The 22,314-nt window shown below is 37.2% G+C and overlaps 1 protein-coding gene and 1 long non-coding RNA gene across 3 annotated transcripts in view; one reads left to right on the top strand and one right to left on the bottom strand.

Moving 5' to 3' along the window:
- Positions 1-4,280: 4,280 nt before the first annotated feature.
- The window catches only part of LOC115431370 (uncharacterized), a 34,508-nt gene continuing 16,474 nt past the window's right edge, over positions 4,281-22,314 (bottom strand). For both annotated transcript variants that reach the window (XM_030151689.1, XM_030151696.1), the window contains exons 6-10: positions 21,768-21,844; positions 21,476-21,670; positions 20,578-20,677; positions 10,425-11,855; positions 4,281-6,331 (exon numbers count right to left, since the gene is read on the bottom strand). In XM_030151689.1, the coding sequence (XP_030007549.1) occupies positions 6,324-6,331; positions 10,425-11,855; positions 20,578-20,677; positions 21,476-21,670; positions 21,768-21,844 (1,811 nt within the window). In that variant the 3' untranslated portion in view covers positions 4,281-6,323. The remainder of the gene's footprint in view (positions 6,332-10,424; positions 11,856-20,577; positions 20,678-21,475; positions 21,671-21,767; positions 21,845-22,314) is intronic.
- Positions 12,133-22,181, top strand: LOC115431385 (uncharacterized). The gene is made up of 2 exons (XR_003937089.1): positions 12,133-12,183; positions 22,116-22,181. It is a non-coding gene; the product is annotated as an uncharacterized LOC115431385 (long non-coding RNA).

The following is a 22,314-nucleotide window of genomic DNA, read 5'->3' as shown; positions in this document are numbered from 1 at the left end:
AATATGTACAACAAATAAGGATATATACAGGCACTATAGAATATATACAAAAAGCAAAGAATATCATTAAATTCTACGTATCTTGTGAGTAATATTTTTTGTGTAACGGCAGATCATAAATAGGTAAGAATAGATTCCTGCTGTGTAAAAGGTTTGTGTTTGTTTACCCTACGTCTGAAGGCACTGAGGTTAAAGCTACCTGAAGGCTCTCTATAAAGCAGACTGGAAGGATGTGTGAAACACCTGTTAAATAGCAATGCCCTGACAGCATTTCTTCAACAAACTCTTAAAAATACACATCGAAACATGTTTCCTCTAAGTATTTGAAAGCATTTTTTTTTTTTCTAGTTCATCACTTTCAAGCACTGAACCTTCCCCCTTAAATTCATCATAGTACAGCCAGACCTGTAAACCTACAGTTTGTGTACTGCAGCGCAACAACGAAAAGATAAGAACAAATGCGGTTTGGAAACGTTGTTTAAGAAGGGATGTTTTGTAGCGCAGCAGCAGCAGGAGAAATGAAGAAACTGGGCTGGTGTTGAGTTTGGGCAGTCAGTGCTCTGGCCTGGTAAGAGGTAAACTGAGGAAGCAGTTGTCAACACAGACTTCAGGTGAGAAAAGTCATTAACTGCGCTCAAAGATAGTCTTTTATCTTTTCCCTTTGGAAGTAAACTGCCTCATCTTTTCTGCTGCTGGCCTTGAAAGGAGTCCTTCTTTCATATATCTCCTTCACGTCTTCCTCCGTCTCTCATTTTAATAAAGGTTAAACATTAACATTCTCATTTATGAACCACATGCAGCCTGTGTGCACATTATATTCACAAAAACCATATTCTGCAAATCTGAAGCAATAAATGGACAAACAAAAGCCTCCACCATAAAAAAAACAACAACCTTAAAATAAAAAAGGAATCAATTTATGCCGTGTAAAGAGTTCTGTTCATAGAGCATCATGGCATCAACTTACAGGCTGTGTTTCTGCAGGAATCTAAATAGTCTGTCAGGCAAACAGCAACAGCCAGTGAAGAGGAGGCAGGTAATCAGCACAAGGTTTTGTCTTTAAGCTAATCAGTTTGATTGCAGCACTTGCAAGGACAATACACTGAGTTTTGCAACAACACTGATTTCTTCATTTTTCATAAGCTGTGTTTAACATGCAGGTTGATTTTACTTAATAAGATACAATGCAACTTTGGTGGGGTTTTTTTGCTCCTAATTGTCCTTCCCATTCCCTTTAAACAGCAAACTGGTGCAAATTCATCTGAAATTCCATTATGAGGAATATTTATGTAACTTTTATCACACTATAATTTGGTTGTAAAGTTACAAGAGCATATCTTAGTCTGTACAGAAACCTTTCCAGAGTACCTAAACAGCTGTCATGTGAGATGACATCTAAATTGTTCACTGTACTATTTTTCAATAAAACCTTTCAAAAATGGAATGGATTATAGAAGTAATTACTTGTGTTAATCCCTCATCAATACCCGAATCCTGCTGCTATATGTTACAGTTAACAAGACAAGCATGAAGACAGGAGGACAAATGTAACTAATTGTCATATAACCCCAAATTGGGGGCATGAAAGTGTCTAAATAATGGCAGCTAATTTGCCTTGTATTGTGCTTTCTTGATGGGCCTAAATTGAATGAGTCAGGATCCATTCTGGCGTAATGTGAAAGCTGGGGCACTGGTTCACACCAGAGACATTCAAGGTCGAGCTACTCCAAATGAAGGGGTGACGGGGGAATGAAGAGATTTAAAGTAAGGCGGCTGAGTCAATGGACAGCCCGGGTAGAGAACTGGCACAGTATACATGTAACCTTGAATTATTGTTTTCTTTTTTTCATCATTGAAAGCTTTTCCACTAACCCTTCTCAAAAATATATCCCTTTTTGTCACCCACATTAATGGCACAATCAGCCTGAAAAAATTGCAGACACAAATTATTCATTGTAATCCTCCATTTGAGGACTCTAATGCCTCTAATTGGGCTTTTATGACTTACAAACTGTATTTTCCTCTCTTTTTTTTTTTTATTTTTTCCCCTCTGGCGTTTGTTTTTCTTCCTTCCCGCCACGTTGCAGAGTGACATTGAGCCTCTCCCTGTCGGGGTGCTCTCTTGTCTCACTCCAGTGCACATTTCGTTGTCCCCTCTCCTCCTCCCCCAGACAATGAGCTTTTGACTGAATATATTATCTGAGCTGTTGTTCTGTTTGTTGTTGTTTTAGCATCGAAGAAAAGAGATGAATTATTAATGATGACAGAAAAAAAGAGAGGAAAATAAAAACTCTAGTATTTTTAGGAGTGCTGCTGAGTGCTCCGGCTCCATCAAGAGGCTTGGAAATATCAATAAATGTGAGTCTAGTTGGATCAAGTAGCTGTTAAATAGAAGGGAAGAGCTTTAAGATGTTATACAATTACACAAAAAGTGCAGTAAAGTTTTCCATCGGGGATTATTGTATCTAAACTTAACACTTTCACTATAGTTGAATTCACTGCAGCTGTTTGGGATGTTTTCCATAAGAATCAAAGCTAAAGGTGGACGTCCTGTGCTTATATTTCTATAATGCCATCAAAGTTGATGCATTTCAGTGGCACATCGTAACGTCACAGATCTGAACCAGGGGTTACTGTGCCCCCTCTTGGTGATAAATCAGCACTGCATTGTCATTCAAAGTCTCATTACCAGCATCACAGCAAGTTCTCAGTGAGATTACGGCCAACTGGTGTGATCATTAGAGTGATTAGATGCGAGCCACCGAGTCAAAGATAAACTATATGTGTCAGAGCATAAGGTGGAGGATCAGAGGGAGAGTCTACATTGTTTTGCATTAAAGCACTCATTTGTTTTATTGTATAGAGGCAGAGGGCAGAGGCGTCTGTTTTGATCAAAGAAACAGCCACCAGTGACAAATTAACTGCCGTGATTGTGTCAGTTTGTCACTGCATTGAATCTGAGACATCAACCATTCATCACAATGAAAAGCTGCATTTTTTCCTCCTTTCTCTCCCGCGCTCTCTCAGGATTCACTAAAGAATGAATGAAGAAAAATGACAGAGATAGGGGCTTGTCCACTATCTATCACAGAGCAGCAGGGGCCGTCCACTGTATATTCTGCCATCAAATGATGCTTCTGCTTTTGTTCCTACTTGCTTATTTTATATTGTGCTGCCAAGCGTCATGAATCAAGCCCGCTTGACTTTGAGGTTTCTGTCAAAAAATCTTTCAGTATGTCCTTTGTAAACATACAAGCAGCTGTAGAAGATGATTTAAAAGGCTTTAGCTGCGATAGAGAATTCAGAATTTGATTGATTTTAACAGTGTGGAGCTGAGTTTTTGGATATTTCGAAAAAACAAGGCATCACATATCTATTTTTTCCTGTTTGAACATATTTATAGCGCCTCTCTAAGTCCTTCCCTCAACCAGGAAAAAAAAGGGCCTGAGTGTTTGGAGTTTACAGGATCAAAGAAGAGGTAAATATCATTTCCATAACATTTGAACCAGTTAACCACCAGCACAATGCAGAGAAACACTACTGTAAGCGCCTGACAATGCCAATGAGGCAGGAACTCTGTGATTTGCTGTTCCGCCAAAGAGGAGGGAAGCGAGCGCAAACATGGAGGAGGTGAAAGGTCAACTGAGCTCTCCCTGCATCACTTTCCAAGCAGCCCCTCAAGCACTGGTGATGTTTTAGGCAAGCGTACCTCACTTTGGGGGAGGCCTGATGGATGCCATTCCCAAGGTGAATGGAAAGAATAGCATTAAGCTGCAACACACTGCCTGGGGAGAACAACACTGCTTTGGGTGATTCATCTATTGATTATTTCTATCCAAGCATGGAGGTGCCATGTAAACACACATATATTAGTAGTCTACATTGCACATGTGCACCCCTAACACACATGCAGACACAGTGGATCCAGCGATGCACGCCTCAGGCCTACTCACTGTTTTATAATCAGATTCCGACTTCTACCAGCTTGTGGGCATCTTCAAACCACAAGGCAGATACATCTGATGGAAAACTAAATAGAGATGAATGAAGAGATGAAGGAATAAATAAATGATAAATGTGCATTACCGGTGTTTGTGTGGGCCAGCTAGTGTGTTATTGATTTAAGCTGTGTATGTGTGCTTTTTGTGTGTACGCTCAGTAGGCTACAGTATGAGGGCCGTGTCATATTATTATGCTTAATCTGTTACTGCAAAAACAGCTTTATCTTCCGGTCAAATGGGCAGTTTGTTGATTCACGTCCAACATATGCAATTACACTGTTTGCACTTAGAATATGAGCTTTATGAAATGAAACTATACATGTTTGTTCAGCTGTTTCGTGCTCAGACTGATCTTGCATTCACACCACGGTCTTCTCATTAATTTGTTTGAACCAAGATGTGCTCATGTGACTGAAGTGTCCTCCTGGATTTACAACCCCCTGTTTTGTTAAAGCCTCTCTCCACTCGTCTCCAGAGAGGACAAGTCGAATAATCAACAGATTTTTTTTTTTTTTATGTAGATGTCTGTTTTGTTTAAAGGTTCATTGGTGCTGATAGCAACTTATGTCACACGCTGGATCATAAATGTACATGACAGAGTAGCATTTCATGTTGTGTTGTGTTAGAAATCCAGGTTTCCTTTGTGCCATCAGTGTCTGCATAATCATGAGACGGAGTTGAACATCTATGCTCAGGCTGAAATTCAACCTTTCACTGCAAAAAAAGGATAATGCCAGAGTTGTCACTTACTTTGGATATCATTGCTTTGGGCTGGAAAAGAGCTTCTCTCCAGCATGTGTGTTTCTTTTTCCACAGATATTTTTTTTTTTTTATATAAACGTTAGACGTGGCTCTCTCCCTTAGGGGCGGTAATGGCATTCTCCATGACAACGGCAGTGTGACACGGCTGTGCCCTTGAGGGCTGGGCGCCCCCTCTGGGGGGAGCGTCGTGGAAACACGACAGGGTCAACGGTCACCTCCCATCATCCACCAGCACCCGTCCTCCACTCTCTCTCCCCTTCGTTTCTCAGGTGGAGCAAGGAATGTTAGAGAGAGAGAGAAATAAAGTCTTGAAGCGAGCCCACTCAGTCCAGGCCTGGCAAACAAGGAGCTTTAGCCACAGGCAGTTCTGGCTGGGTCTCTACCTCGCATCGCTCCTTGCTGTTCCTCCAAGGCCAGGGCTGGATCAATACATATAGTGGTACGAATTCTTTTGGCACCCAAGTATAGCTATGCAGTATTGCCCTGAGGTATGGGTCCGTTAAAGACATAACAGTGTGCGCATGTGAGCAAAGTGGACTGAGTTTACTCAGGAAGGTGTTGAAATGCTTGGCATGGAAGGGATGCTTCCAAGAAGGATTTTTTTTTTTTTTTTTTTACATTTTCTTACTCGAAAGAAAAGATATTCTCATGTCCCCTTTTAATATTACATGTAGTTTTTATTCTGGAAATGTCCTTGAATATTATATGGATTCTTGGACAGACAGCCTTCAGCAAAGTTGGAAAGACACTGAAGGGAAATTGAACATTAGAATAAAGCTTTGAATGATTTCCACGCATGACTTCTGAGTGCAAAGAAAATGTATTAAATATTTTAACTCTCAAAATATACTAAATTTAGTCACTTTTGGTACCCGCCAGGATTCGGGCGATATAACAGACCTCACACATGGTTATGATTAAGACATCTATTTTACAAAACAGTGCTCTTGCACCACCTGGTGTCCATAAAGTACACCAGTCTGAAAGTACATTAGTTTGACTGCATTATCAATGCTTGAAAGCATGAGAACTGAAAGAAAAGGGTGTCAAGAAAAACAGGTATAAATACAGAATAAGCCTTTTTATAACTACAAGATTTTTTTGCTATTAAATGAAAAAAAAAAAAAAAAAAAAAAAAATCTCTCACGTCAGCTTTATATCCGCCTTGGCACATCTTCAGAAAAGGTTTAAGAGGAAGAAAAGAAAAAAACAGGACATGGTCAGTTCAACAACTCATGTCCTGTACATTTGGCCATAAATACAACAGAAAATGTTCATGTTCAACACATGCACATAAATCATGTATAAAGTAAGAAAATAAGGTGCCTGCGCAAAAATGTGAGGATCACAAAACACACAAATTAAAATAAAAATAATTATACAAACTCAGTGGCTTCTGTTGTGTCAAATAAAAAGGATGAAGTTCAGTTATTGGTCTCAGTTGGCTGATCTTTGGTTGGTTAAAATATTCAATGTTACATGGTCAGTCTGATGTCTTTGGTTGACTCCGAATCCCCACCCTAAACATGGACTTCCATCAAATATGCAGGAGGAATGCAGTCAGGCACCTGAGGAAGAGACACATAAATGTTTACATCACTTATTGGAAATGTTAACTCTTTAACCCCTGACGTGTCTGTGGTGAGGTATATGTATGATTTGTTTAAATATTCCTAAAACTTTAACCGTTTGCTCTATAGGAACATTTTCAAAATGTACTGAGAAAATAGACCTTGTGCTTCCCCATAGACATCTGAGCAGGCTCAGTGCACCCCCCACCACGGGTGTAATGAGCCAATCATGCCAATCTCGATTCACGGACGAATGTACAACCCATACGTTGTTACATGTTTAGGTCACACATGGAGCTAACTAAGACAATTTATGTTATGTAACATATTAATTTTTTGCTTTGCAAAGTCTTCATCCATTCAGTGTTCAGTCATAATGACATTTAATACAGGGCCACTGAGGACCGCATAAAACACAGATTCATACTTAACAACAGACTTGTGTAACATGACAATACAAATATGTCTATTGTTCCTTATTAACCTCAATCATTTATTTTATTATGTTTCAAGTCATCATTTCCAGCCATATTTTTCATCATTGGTTGCATTTACATTCCTCTGTATGCTTTTATCCTTTTCTGTGCAGCATGACGGTAGAATAGTTTTGTTTATTTGTTGTATTTTATTTTTATTTATATTGTTTTGCCATTACTATTCAAGAAATGATCCTGTTATAGAATATTGTGCACTTGGTTTCACATTACATTTAGTTAAGCATTTTACTTACTTTACATTTTACATTAATCGCATATACATACTTTATAGAATTTGCACAAATGTGTTGAATAAAAAGGAGAAAAGTACTTTTTGCTTTCAACCAAATATAAAATGCATTATTCTATTTTCTTTAAAAGAAGAGAGAAATATCCATATGGTCATTTTATACCATACTTTTTATTGAAACTAATTCATTAATAATAATTGAATTCAGAGACATTGTGTGTCATTATGTGGATATATAATTTTCATCAAGTACAGAATGTTTTTAATTTACTAATGAAATTTTAACATTATGCAGGTTTATTTCACACACCATACTGAATATTGCACAAACAGTCACATAACCAGCACTGCGACTCAAGTCATATGCATCCATATTTACACTTAGTATTGAGTGTGTAAGTGTGTTTAAGCTATAAGTTACAGCATAATGTAGTGCCCTTAAGTCTAGTCAAAATGGTCGATATGTTGATGTGGAACGTCAGACATTTCCCCCCTTCATGATCTTTGTCTAGGCTGTGTAATGGAGTGGGAGGGATCAGAAAACAGCAGAGGAAGCTGTGATCAATGAAATTACAAAAAAAACCTGTAAATATCAACATTATTTAGAAAAATGAAATAGAAGTACAAGTTTGTAAATTTTGTAGCAGCAAATGAATTAGATAAGATTTTATTGGTCCCACAATGGGGAGATTCAACAGTCAAGGCAGCAACATAATTAAGTGCAAAAAAAAGTGTTCATGCATAACCAGATGGTGCAAAAAATAACATAAAATAATCATAACAGAAATAAGAACTATATAGACTATATACATATTTACAACATAGTGGAATTGCAAAAAGTGGGATGGAAGTTAAGTTTAATGGGCAATAATGCTCCACTGATTAACCATTTAAGTATCCTATTATAATGGACGTTCTGTGTCCGGTGCGTGTTTGTCCAACGCGTGTCCCAATGTTGCAGCACGGGAGGGTGTACGAGTGCAGTGCCGCTGTTGCACCACGGGAGGGCGCTATCATACAATGGCACCACGGGTACAATGCCGCTAGTAACTTTAATTCTCCATCCACTGCATGATTCTGAAAACTAGTTGGAAAGAGGATGATCAAGCTGTAGGTGATCATTCACTGTGTAAATGTGATGACAGGACTAGTGATTCTCAGTCATATGGATGTTTAGTTTAGTTTAGTTAGTTTAGTAGTAGTTTATTCAGTCATGACAACACCAAATATTGTACACAGTATTGACATTTCACGCAAAAGAAAGAAAAAAATCACAAAATCAAGAATCGTGTTGAATAATGACTGAAAAGGTATAGGCAGAAGCAGACTGCTTATCAAAGCCTATCCTATATTACAACTTTTTAGGCTACCAACCTCCAAAGAAACAACAACAACAGATAATTAATCGCATTTATAAGCTTCAAAAATAGTTTTACAAACCATTTTCTTAAAAACCAAAAAAGAATTACATGTTTTTAAATTTCTGTTGGCATCATTCCAAAATTTAACTCCAATAATGGACACACATCTCCTTTTCATACCTTTTTTAGCTTTTTGTACAGTAAATTTGCAAACACCTCTGAGATTATATGGAATGTCCTGAATTGAAAAGAACCCCTGTATTGGGTCAGGGAGCATTTTTGATTTTGCTCTGAACATAATTTGCATTATTTTATAATAAAAGAGATCATAAAATTTCATCACATAAGAATTTAGAAAAAGTGGCTCCGTGTGAGCATAATAATCAGCCTTATTGATAATACGTATAGCTCCTTTTTGCAGTTTTATTATTGAATTTATGGTGGTTTTGAAGGTGGATCCCCTCAATTCCACACAGTAAGTTATATAGGGAACAATCAATGAGTAATAGATTAAATGCAAGGCCTTGGAATTCAATACATTTCTAGATTTATACAGGATTGCAAGTGATTTTGAGATTTTCCCTTTGATGTATTCAATGTGTTGTTTCCATGTTAGCTTTTGATCAATGACAACTCCAAGGAATTTAGTCTCAGAAACTCTTTCAATATCAACATTACACATTTTTAATTTAACATTACAATCACTTGCATTTAAATTCCCAAAAACCATAAATTTTGTTTTCTTAATGTTTAAAGATAATTTATTGACATCACACCAAGTCTTAAGATTTTCCAGCTCCATTTCTACATTACACAGAAGTTCCTTTAAATTCTTTCCAGAGCAAAACTGGTATCATCAGCTAATATTACATATCTAAAGAAATCTGTTACATTGCAGATGTCATTGATATAAAAAATAAACAGTTTTGGACCAATCACTGATCCTTGTGGTACACCGTATGTAATCCTTCTCAGTGCTGACATCGTATCATTAATTTGTACACACTGGTGTCTATTACCTAAATAACTCTCCAGCCAAGAAAGAACAACCTCTCGTATTCCATACATCTCTAATTTCTTCAATAGCTGGCTGTGATTTATGGTGTCAAACGCCTTCTGTAGATCAATATACAGACCAATAGAACACTACCAATAGATGTCCCTGAACAACACTTAAACAAACCCTTTTAGAGCCTCATATGGTTTTGCATAATTTTGTCCTGGTTTTGGCACCTGAGAATATTTCTAAGACCCTATATCTAGAATATTTTTACTGCTTTACCTAGCAGCCATACAATCTTCTCCCACCTACCAGAGTTAACTGACAAAGACTATATTTTTTCAGCCTGTGTTGTTGAGTCACTGTGGTGTTTTCAAGCATTATTTCAGATCTAAACCGACAACCAAATTAACTGATCGAGGCAGTTTTATGAGGCTAAAATCATTCCTTCTGTTCATGTACAGTAGTTTAGGTCAGAGTGATAATATGGCATCAATTTGGCCCAATGGACAATTAATGTCATTTGGTTGAATCTGATTCAAGGATGAGTGGACTGAACATCTCTCATTACAAGCAGTAATTTGGATTTCTTATTCAAATTTAATGATATAAATATTAAAAGCATGACTGTCATGAAATGGGAGAAAAGAACTGAAAAAGGTTTTCACAAAAGAAGTGGCACAATGGGTAGTTTTCCCTGATAACTGATACAATTTCACCAATGAATTTCATTAAAATTGAGTCATATTATTGTGTTTACAGCAAAAAAAAAAAACGTTTCAGTGTTAAGTATCTCTTTTAAAAGCAGCAAGAAGGCCATTTTGGCAGACTGGGTGAGTAAGTGCATTAAATATACAGTGTACTGTATGTAAATGTACAAATTATCGTATTTGCTTTGTGATATAGTCAAGTATAAGTATTAGATAATATATTATGTCACTTATTCTGTTATTATAAGTCAATAAAGTGGCACAACAACAACAAACAAGTTAAAGCCACTCACCATACTGGTATGTGGACCTGGGCGCTGATGGGACAGTACTATGTGAACCACCAGAGACCTGTGGGCCCGAAACTTTTCCGTGGCCCAGGAGGCGGGACTTCTGAACAGCCAACGCCACTGCCTGTGCAAATCGAGATGGGCCTGCGCTCATGCCCAGAAGCTTAGGTCTAGAACAGGTCTCATCAGGCAGATCTGAAGGCGGCTCACTTTTGTGGTCCTCACCAGATGCACTGATTTTCCCATTGGAGAAGGGACTTGACATCTGTGGGGAGGGGAGAGAGGAAGTGGAACTGACTTCTCTCACTTCCTCCATGATTTCAGATCTGATCTGATCTTCAGTAAAGAAAACAGGTGGTGGAGGGGGAGGAAAGCTCTCTTCTTCTTCTTCTTCTTCTTTTAGGGCCAGTTCCTCTTCAACTTTCTCATCACCAGATGCGTTACATTTATCTTTGTCTGTACTCTCAGAGTGTGACCTGGGGATTTTATGGTCCTCTGGATTTAAGTCACTGGTAACTTCCCCATGACTTTGGCCAGATGGTGAATCAGGTCCCACGTCTGTGTCTTCTACAGGTTCTTCTTTTTCCTTGGGTGTTTCAACAACGTCTCCAACTTCATACTCTTCCTCCGGTGGTTCAGGAACACTGCTGACCTCATACTCTTCCTTTGATGTTTCTCCAACGTCCCCAACCTTGGACACTTCCTTTGGTGCTTCAACAACATCCTCAACTTTAGAAAGAGGTGGACATCTCTGACTGTCCAATTCTAGTGGTGGTGGAGTGGACACTGAGGCCTGAGACTCCTGAGAATGTAGATCTGGATTGAGAAAACATATTTCAGTCACTGAATTATCTGGAGAACATGCATCCTCAGTCTCAGGAGAGCATTGGTGTATCTCAGGTGAATCTCCTGCTGATATCCGGTACTGTTCTGGGACATCCAGGGGGATTTCTAAGATGTGGGACATGTTTGTCTTTAAAGGAACAACCTTGAATGTGGTCAGTCTTTTCCTCTCTACAGGATCCTCCCACTCATGCTCAGTGAAGAGGCCAGTTTTAAGACCTGAATCACACTCTGTCCTCACAACCCCATTTTCTGGACACCACTCGGTCACTGACCTAAAGGGGGAACCATGGTGCATTTTTGGGAAGGAGGCAGAGTTCTTCAGACGCTTGACCAGTGTTCCCCCAGAGAGAGAGGATGTCAGTACTTTGGCAAGAGCACAGCGGGCGTCAGATAAATCTTTCCCTCGGATTGTGGGCAGGTATGAATCAGCCACTTGATGGAGATGAACCAATGATGGATGTGAGAAAGATGAAGATGACTGTGGATGTGATGGATGTGGTGATGATGATGAGGATAATGATAGGTTTACAGAGTCTGACTCATCACACTCTGACAGTTCCTTCAGAGCGTTCAGAGGCTGTGCCGTCACTGGAGACACAGGAAAAAAAAAAACAAAAAACATTAGAACAACATTTCTTTCTCGTGATTCAGCAAAGGAAGTAAGAATCAGCATAGAAACAGGTTACCATATAGTTAGCCTCATAGCATAATTGCCTAACTAGCATAATCGTCCTATTGAGAAACACTGAATTCAGGTGTTTGTTTTCTAAGAAGGGTCTGGGCTACAAAACAATGACAAATGTCGTCATATACTTTTATAGTGATTATTAATATTGATGCTTATATCTCAAATCAGCATGAACAAGACATCTTACAGCTGTAGCAATCATGCGTCCCAATATTTTTGTCCATATAGGTGAGGATATATAGACTTCCTCTATCTGTAAATTTCTTTATGTTGCATCTTTACAAGCCCAGAAAAGTAAAAATTACAGGGTTCTATTTTAATTCTATAATTACATATATATAGAGACTCGTCCAGGGTGCCTCGTCCACCCCCCACCCCCCCGTCCATTGGTAGCTGGGATAGGCTCCAGCACCCCCCGGCGACCCTAGTGAGGATAAAGCAAGTTCGGAAGATGAATGAATAAAACAATATTTTGACATTTGTCATTACTCTTTTGTAGCCCAGATCCCTGTTAGAAAAGAAACCACTGAATTCAAGGTATTCCATTTGTTTTTTTCCTAGTGTACACTGTGAAAAAGGGTTTTGGGGGTTGGTACAAACAAACTATTGAAATCAGTTACATTTTAATCAACAGTAATAGTTAGCCAGTGCAATCTGTTCTGACTGGTTACAGTCTACCTAACTGTTAACAGTAGCAATTGCTACTTAAAATAATATAATGAAATCTACCCCATAATATTGTGACGTGAGGAGCAGCTGGGGGGAGTTTCCCAGCATGCATTGGGACAAAGTAGTTGGGACAGTTTTTATGTGTTTTACAGTGTTCTGAGTTGATAAGAAGTGTTGTTTTTTTATATATAGCACAGTTATGGTGTGTTTGACTGTTTTTATTAGTTTTTTTGTTGAATGAATATTTCTGCTGAGTTGCATATTCTTGCACCATGAGCTAAGTTGCTTCTTTGTTTCATTATTGTCTGTAATGGTGTTCCAATAAATAAATAAAAATAAATAAATAAAAACCAATAAAAAATAAATAAATAAATAAATAAATAAATAAAATTTACAAGTAAACTGTGTGAGTGAGTGAGAGATGAAATTCAATTAATTTGCTGGAGGTGTAGAAGAGAAACTACAACAAAAGTATCGATCCAATACCAATACACACACCTTAGTATCGATACTATCAATATTTAGATTGCTACTCCCTATCCTAAATTAAGTAGATGAACATATTCCTATTAACATTTGAGAGTTAATATTACTCACTTTTTATGAGTAATTTGTTGTGTAATCTATTGGGATATGTTTGGTGGATTTTACCTCATTTCTTTCAGTGTGTTATAGCTGTTAAATTTAGTCACATTTTACTCCAAATATGGGGTAAAATCTACTCAACCAAAATGAGTGCAAATTATTACCTCACTTTTATTGAGTAGATTCTAAAGGTTTGTTCTTACAGTGTACGACTTAGGCAATTAAGCTATGAGGCTAACAATATTCATCAACCAGAACAAATATATATTAACACATGAAAAAAACATCCATCCATTCATTTTACCATCTTCATTTCAGTCAGTAGATAAAGACAGAGTGAAATAAAGTTAAATTATGTAGTCATGATTTTATTTGAATAAAAAACACAAGCAAATTGTAAGACAGAAAAAAGAACTATAGTAGAGAAAGAAAGATATGTAACATTAAAAACTTTGGTGAAAAACATTTTAAAAAGTCACAATTATGTTAATACACAAACTTTTAGAACATCTCCATTTTGTCTAAAGCAAAGTTTGCATCTGAATCGTCCTTTTTTTTGCGTAGGAAGGGTCCCAACTCCCATGATAAGAGCGGTTTGATTTCTCTAAATGCAAAGGAAAGGAGCGTCAGTGTTTCCTTTAGTGTCTCTTCTAGCAGAGGATGCACTGGACCATCCTTTACCAAAGGAGAGGACAGAATGCCAACCCACAATTCACTGCAGCAGCAACCTCCGCTAACCTGACTGTTCATGAAAACAAACAAGATAAGCTGATATGATACGACCTTAAAGTAACAGGTCAAAATGCACATGACTGTAGGTGCAAAATAACAAGTTAATTCAGTTATATCTTTATGTTGAGCTTCAATTTAATGCAGCTTGTAATTCATTTTCAGCTCCTTCAGTCATAGACATTATAAAACTGTCAGTGGTGAACTAGATCTTCAGCAGGAAACAATGCAGCCAAATCAGGCCAGAGAAAGTGTATACATGGGTTAAAATAATTATGTTTATAAGTAAATTTAACTTTTAAGTAACTTAAGAAGGGCCACATGTGGGTGAGCAGATTTTTAGACATAATTTATAGCTTTATGCTCATCTTGCATAGATCATATTATTGATATTTGTTAGTCATGCTGATTCAAGATCATAATGAATAAGAAAAGAAAATTAGATAGGAGGAATTTTTTTTTATTTGTTTTTTTTTAATTTTCAAACACATCCAAAGTCCTTCACTTTCAGGGATATAATGTCAGTTTTCCTTTGTTCAGTGCCCTTTTTCCACCATAATAGCAGCAATATGCTCCCCACTGCAGTGAAATGTTGTCCAATAATACTTCCGAACATGTAGAACAAGCTGTACTTTCTAACAGTACTTTTTAGACAGAAGGTTTGTAAGTAAACGACCAAAGCTGCAACAATAGAAAATGTTTACATTAGCTTTCCAGGTTTAATTTGCTTCTTCTCTTCTTTTTTGAGTATATATTACATACTATACCTTTAACTTTAACTTTTTTATATATATATATTTCTGGCACATTTACTGAGAGTAAAAAAATGCAGCACAGCAGGAAGCGGTATATTGCCATCATTAAAAGCAAAAAAAAAAAAAAAAAAAGACAATGAGAAGGCAATAAACAAAATTAGCAGAGACTATTATAACCCTTAAAAGGATTAGAGTCCTAAAAATTCTGACCTGTAGTAAATGTACCCAACCATCTTACCAATGTACCAGTTACATTTGAGCACCCAGTGTGTGAAGAGAAGGCATAGAGTTTACAAAATGTGATGACGAACACACAAAAAAAGACAAAACTTTCACCAATACGGAAAAGCACAATGAGCAGAAAACTTCAACAGAACAAAGTGCAGCAGGCAACAGTGACAGTGACACACATCCATAGACCCCATTAAAACAGGAGGGAGGAAGAAGAGGCCATCGCAGGAGGAGGACGGAGGAGGACTAAGGGTGGTAGAAGGAGGAGAGGGAAAGGAGAAGCAGCAGCAGCAGCCCTCAACCAGCCCCTTCAGGTAACACAGAGTCTGTAGGCAGGAAGAGAAAATGGGGCTTCAGTCGGACGGTTTCCAAAACTTTACAAACAAGTGTCAAACTGAAGCAAAGGAAGAGGCAGAGGAAGAGACACTGAGGGGCTTGGATCCAAATGAATCCAAATTTTATTAGAATTTATTATTTTTTTTGGGGGGAAATGGCAAACAACAATTCAGCTTGTGTTACAATAACATCTACCTGAGCTACTCACTGAAAATAATAAGTATTCTGTTTGTTTCTAGAATAGGGCTGGGTTAAAAAAAAAATCGATTTCTTTTTAATTTTGCATAATCGATTAATGGTGGATGAGATCGATTTTCCAGAGCAGGACCATGAGTAAATGAAGCGGAAACCGCCGACGCGGAAATGCGGCCGGCTCCGTCTCGCGAGCCCCTCGCAGAGAAGAGTCGTGCTCGTGACGGTTCTGGTGCAGGAGGAACGCAGAGGTAGGGTGGGGAAAACCCCTCTGTGGGAGATCCTCCCTGCCTCAAACTCGAACCCAGTGTGGAAGAGCTGGCAGGCGGACGCGGGTCACGGAAGCCAGTCATTTTAGAGCTAATAACTTGTAGTGATGTGACATTCATGAACAAATCGAATCTTTTGAACGGCTCTTTGAAATGAACGATGGGAACCAAGTCTTTGTAAAGAGCCATTCTTTTTTTTTTTTTATTAATAACAGTGATTAATCACTGTTGTGTTTAGTTCAATTTTTTCCGTATGTTTACACACATTTATTGTTCTTGTTCTGAGGGAAAATGCACTAAAGTTGTTAAGGTATTTAAGTAATTGCAATGATAAATCGCTTTTGTGTTTTGTGCATTTTTTCTGTATGTTTACCAACATACTGTTCTTGTTCTGAGAATTGCACTATAGTTCAGGTATTTAAATAATTGCAGTGATTAATCTCTGTTGTGTTTTGTGCAATTTTTTCCGTATGTTTACACACATTTATTGTTCTTGTTTTGAGGAGAATAAAATGTTATTTCATCAGAAAATTTTTTATTTTCTTCTTCATTTTTAGGCTACAGACTAGTCCACATAATGTACTGTGATGTTTTTTGTTAAATTCCAGCATTTGCCTAATGTCACATCTCATGTCATGGATTTAGCCACATATTTTAACTAACTATTCTTTTTTACGGTAAGATAATTTTTACTGCTGCGCCAATTAAACACCTTTAAAATGTAATGTCAATCATCACATGTAGCCTATTTAGTCATTAAAACATTGGTGTTTCAAAATAATGGAAAAAAACATAAAAGAGCCAGTCTTTTGAATGGCTCTTTTCAGTGAACGACTCCTGATTGAACGGCTCCCTTCAAAGAGCCAAAAGTCCCATCACTAATAACTTGGACCACCTGTGGCTAAGGGCGGAGTTAGAGGAATAGTAAAGCGGAAATCACAAAGCTCCGCCCCCTCCAGTGAGTTTCTTGTACCAAGGGCCCAACATGATTCTGTTTCAGAGGGGGCCACATTGGTGTCAGTGCCCCAGGGTGATAGTAAAGTGCCTTATGGCTAGAAGCACCAGCCCTAAAACAGAATAAAGATGACAAAGAAATCCGTTCTGAGCCACTGGAGAAACATGGACATGTTTCTGTTCATTATTTCAGAGCAGATTCAGCTATTTACTGCTGAAATGTCATATTTATTTCCTTTCTAATATCAGTATTGATTCTGTGTTGCATGGCTGCAGTAGTCAAATAATCAAGTTACAACTCAAAATTGTACTTTGGTATCACTAACTGAATCTGAATCAATCAATTAATACTGAGTTGAATCAAATCGAAATTAATCGATTCAGAACCTTATGAATCAAAATCGAATCGATTAAGTAAATTGGCCATGATACCCAGCCCTATTCTAGAATAAATTCAGTGAAAGCTACTTTCTGTAATGGGGCATATAACGCAACACATAATTCCCACTACAGTGCATTTACATTTTATCTATACCAGGGATGTCAAATTCATTTTAGTTCAGGGGCCACAATATAATCTGAAGTGGATCAGACCAGTAAAATAATAACATAATAATACATAAACAATGTCAACTCCAAACTTTTCTCTATGTTTTAGAGTGAAAAACGTAAAAATACATTATGGAAATGTTTACAAACTATCCTTTAAAATGCACATGAATTACATGAACAACCATGAAAAAAAAAAAAAAAAAAAAAAAAAAAAAAAAAAATATATATATATATATATATATATATATATATATATATATATATATATATATATATGTACGTTGTTGGTTTTTTTTTTTTAAGAAAAATAAGTTAAATTTTAACAGTGGTATGTGTCAGTTTATCATTACCTCTGCCAGGCGGTATTGTGATCACTTTGCTTTGTGTGTTTGTTAGTCAGCAAGATAACTCAAAAAGTTATGGACGGATTTTCATGAAATTTTCAGGAAATGTTGATACTGGCACAAGGAACAACTGATTAAATTTTGGTGGTGATCGGGGGTGTGTGTGTGTGTGTGACAGATCTGTCTTGGCAGAGGTCTGCGCTCTCCGAGTGCTTTTCTTGTTTACACATGTGCAGTACAACTTCTAGATCACAGTACAAATACACAAAACATTTAGTAACAGCATAATATTGGTACAGTTGTAGTGACTTCTCTTAATTTAATTTCATATTGTTCACATTTGTTCAGGATATTCACATTTTTTGTGAAAAGGATAGTTTGTAAATGTGAAAATGTTTGTGTAATTTTACTTTTTTTCATTAAAACGAAGAAGAATTTGTAGTTCTTATGATAGTATTTTACTGATCATATTGGTCTGTACGTAGAACCTGAACTAAAATGATTGTTAATATCTTCAGTGCAATTTTTGCATTTCACAAATTCATCCCACGGGCTGAACTGAACCCTTGGTGGGCCGGTTTTGGCCCGCAGGCCATATGTTTCACACTCGTGATCTATATAGAAGCAAAGTCTCACCCCTTTTAACGGCGCTCAATGGTGGGCAGTAAATAAATATTTTTTTATATCCCCAATTGCTCCACCGTTTACACATATGATGTTTATTTTAAGTGAAGTTGCGCTTTGTGGTAAATATAGTAAAGTAACATCTAATGTAGTATTAAATGGCTCAGTGGACTGCATCTCTAATCGTACATGATATACTTCATCAACACCATAGCAACTGATACTTGAGCATATTTCACCTTGTTCTTTGAAAGCAGAAGAGCATCAACCCTGAAGGACTGTTATCTGCATTTTAGCAGTTTTGATCCATAATTTTTTTAAATTATAATTTTAGTGGTGTTCATACACATGCCATGAATTTTCTTTGATCTTGTCATTTCCAGCTCAGCTCCTACAATAGGTCTAAAACACACTGTATACAAATGTGTTATACTTAATGTTAATCACAAAACATGTGCCACTGAAACCCCTTCAAATCAATTTATAAACCAGCACACTGACCCATGGGGATCCATGGGTTCTAGATGTGGTAGTTTGTATGCTGTTGTGCATTTGTGTATGCTGTACCGCATTTGTCCAGTGAGAGAGAGAGAGAGCAGGGAGCTCTTTCCAGATTTTGTGTGAATCCCCGGACACACATACATGTACGCACACAGAGGCCACTTGGCTTTCATAATACAGAAAAGTTAATGAAGATAAACACAGGAATGACACATTTACGAACTTCAGTCCCTAGATATCGGTATTAATATGACCTGTGGTTCCCCACGGGTCAACGTGCTACTAATATTATATTAATGTAAGATTTTGGCTATGTTAAAGATGCAGAGACAACTTCAGGGAAAAGTTATGACGTCATTACAGTGTCTTCCTGGTGTGTAGTCTTATCAATTACAGATATAGTACAGATATATATATAAATGTTCATAGTCAGAAAATTAAGGTAATTTATTACAATTTTTCTGATTTTTTAAATTTCATTTTATTTTTTCCAACTCCAAGTGTAACACACAATTACAAAAAAACCAAAACAAAACACAAAACAAACAAAAAAAAACCTGTAACGAGATGTTGCTTACTTGTGTGTTATATTTTGTAATATCCCAGTTTGGGATTAATAAAGTCCACAAATTAAAAATGCAAACGTAGGCAATGTGAACAATACAGTGATGCTGCTTCTGTTCTATTGACTGCATACTGTCAAAAATGCACAAAAACTTAACATTGCAGTAAATCAAACCTACACTGATTAGAATTATTTTCCTGTTCTTATTTAATCATACGTCCCTAATAAACATAATCAGCCACTCTTACACTGCCTGTTCTGTCTTAAATGTAAATATACATTTCCTGTTTCCAGTATGTGCATGTAGGAGGACAAGACCATGAGTATTTTTAATGATCATCAATTCTGAGCTGGGAGTTGTTTTCCCAGCCAAGCACCGATACCAGCTCAGCAGAGTGTCGTACTATCACCGCGAAAAGAAAACAAAGAGGAAATGAAGTGACACCGCTGAAGGCAGTTTAGCAGATAATTAGAAAAAGTAAAGAGTCTGGTCTAAACTTAAACTCTGTTTTTCTAAAAATGAATGCCTCCCAAGGGCTCTGTGAAATGCTTCTCTCATAATTACAGATGGCTAATAACCCATGTCTAAAAACAAAACTGTTAGCTCTCTTTTTAAGTCAGTGAAAAAAGGAGTGCCATAAAAAGGAGCTGAACCCAGGGAGGGAAAGCATATCAGACAGACTGATACAGGGGAATGAAAGCTTGGACAATAGAGGGATTTATCTGAGAACAGACTGAAGCCAATATGGTCTATGAACAAGGCTGTGGGTCACTTTAATTGCCCTGAACAGGGTTAAATTGTTCTGACTGATAAAAGCTGCATTTTTCAGTGGATTTCACTCCTAAATCTCCCATTTGATGCTCGTTGCTTTGACATTTTAATCTTGATTTAACTTCAATCTCTCTTGACCTAATGTGACACTGACTGAAGCCGTAAGGATTTGGCAGATACAAGAACTCACCCTGCTTTAAACCCGTTTCATTTCCACTGAAATACTGTAAGAGGTCAATTGGGATTGCACTAGCAGCATATTTCATCTCTTTTTGTCCTTTTTGCTAAGCTGCTTCCTCGACTGATACCACTAGATGGCAAAATGAATTGCTGTACACAACATCAGCGGCATTAACTCTGCATTGATCCTTAAACAATCAGATTGATTCTAATTTACACCTTTAAATGGAAACACTTAACACCTATTTTATTCTAAGATTTGTTCACTGGTTTAGATATCAACCTCTAAACGTTGTGGTCTGGCCCTTTGTCAGTGCAATCTCTGTTACGAAGGTCAAAGGTGACTCACAGGTTATTACATTACCTTTAACCTCAGTGTCAACCTGCAGCTCCTGGTGAGAGTTTGCACAAGGAGGAAGAGGAGCCCTCCTCTTCGTACTCCTCAATGTAGAATCAGCAGACCTCTGCAGAGATGAAATGTGTTTAATTCCCACGTTTTACACAGTCATGTTCTACTAATATGTTAACTTTTTTCACCAGAAATGAAAGCAGTTGTACTTTCCCTCATGGTTATCATCAGCAAAAATTAATGAGCTACATTTAGATTTATTTAAGTGACACATTCATAATGTATTCTTATTCAATGATACTCTTATGTCCGTAAGTACAGATATATTGCATTGTTATAGCAAAAGAAATAAAGAAAAGAAAGAAAAAAAGAGAGACCTCTAAAGAGGTTAGAAAATTATTATTCTGATCATGAATTGTGATTCTACATCTATCATCATATCATCTTTTGGCCAAATTGCCAAGCATCCACACCTGGCATCACAGCAGCAAAAGCTAGTAAAAAGCCTCAAATTTGGAGACACTTAGAGGAGGACTGTTTTAGATATAGGTGGGTTTTTTACAAAAAAATTTAATAAAATCCCATTTTATGTTGAAAACGTAAACAATTAGAACATATTTCTGGCACTCTTTTGTGGATGGTTATTTGTCAGTCCAGTTTTTTAAAATTGGATGGTATTTGTACAAGTTTTAATTGCATAATGCTTTTCTGGACTTTCTGAATCATTTCACTGGCAAATAATCCATATTACAACAGAAATGTAAACAAGCAAACCTGCTCCTGCAAAAAGAAACAAAAACCATCACCTTGCTTCCCACTGGATTCAAATAAAAACACTCAAGACAAACACGCATGTACAGGCACATCCAAAATGACAAAAAAAAAAAAGAAAAAAAATGATGGTCCGACCTACCTGTGGTGTTCTTAAATGGCAGGTGCCGAGGCTGTTTGGGATGCTCTGTGATGCCCCTATAGGAGGCTGGGGCGCCCGCCTCTTCTTTGGCATATCCGCTGGCAGGGTATTGGAAGACGGTCCACTCAGTGTGTTAAGACTACCTGATGTTTGTTTGTTGAGATCAGGAGATGTTGGAGCACTTACTGCCCCATCCTGTAAAAGACAGAATTTAATCAGCTTTGATAGTAACTGCTAAATCTTAATCATATTTCTTAGCATCTCCATTCAAATAAATCCACTTCACACATACCATTTCAGACTTTTTCTTTTGTCTACGGAATAAACTGAGGAATCCTCTAGTCGTCGTCTTCTCCTTCTTTGGCAGCTCTGTATATTATAGAATTAATGATAAGTAAATACACAGGAGGAACATATCATTAGCCTCATAGCATAATTGCCTAACTCATACACAAATGAACAAAAGAATTAGGGCACACTGAATTCAGTTTTTCTTTTCTAAAAGGGATCTGGGCTACAAAACAATCATGACAAATGTCATAATATAGTTTGTATGTAGTTGTTTCTATGTGAAATCAGCATGAACAGGACATCTTTCAGCTGTAGCCATGATGTGTCCCATTATTTTTGTCCATATTAGTTTATAAACAATATTTCCTTTGAGTTTAATAGGAAATTTTTCTTCCTAAGGGAGATGTGAAGAAAGTAGATGGTTAGTTGTGGTAGAAAAATTATTTAGTCATAGCACAAAAAATATTTTAGAAATTTAGAAGGTAGAACATTTAAAATCATTGTAATGGATAAAAACAAGTCAGTGTTGAGAGAAATTAAGTAAAAAC

This window comes from Sphaeramia orbicularis, chromosome 2 (assembly GCF_902148855.1).
Source record: "Sphaeramia orbicularis chromosome 2, fSphaOr1.1, whole genome shotgun sequence".
Classification (NCBI taxonomy): Eukaryota; Metazoa; Chordata; class Actinopteri; order Kurtiformes; family Apogonidae; genus Sphaeramia; species Sphaeramia orbicularis.
Note: the sequence above shows the minus strand (reverse complement) of the source record. Positions and strands in the feature narration are given on the sequence as shown.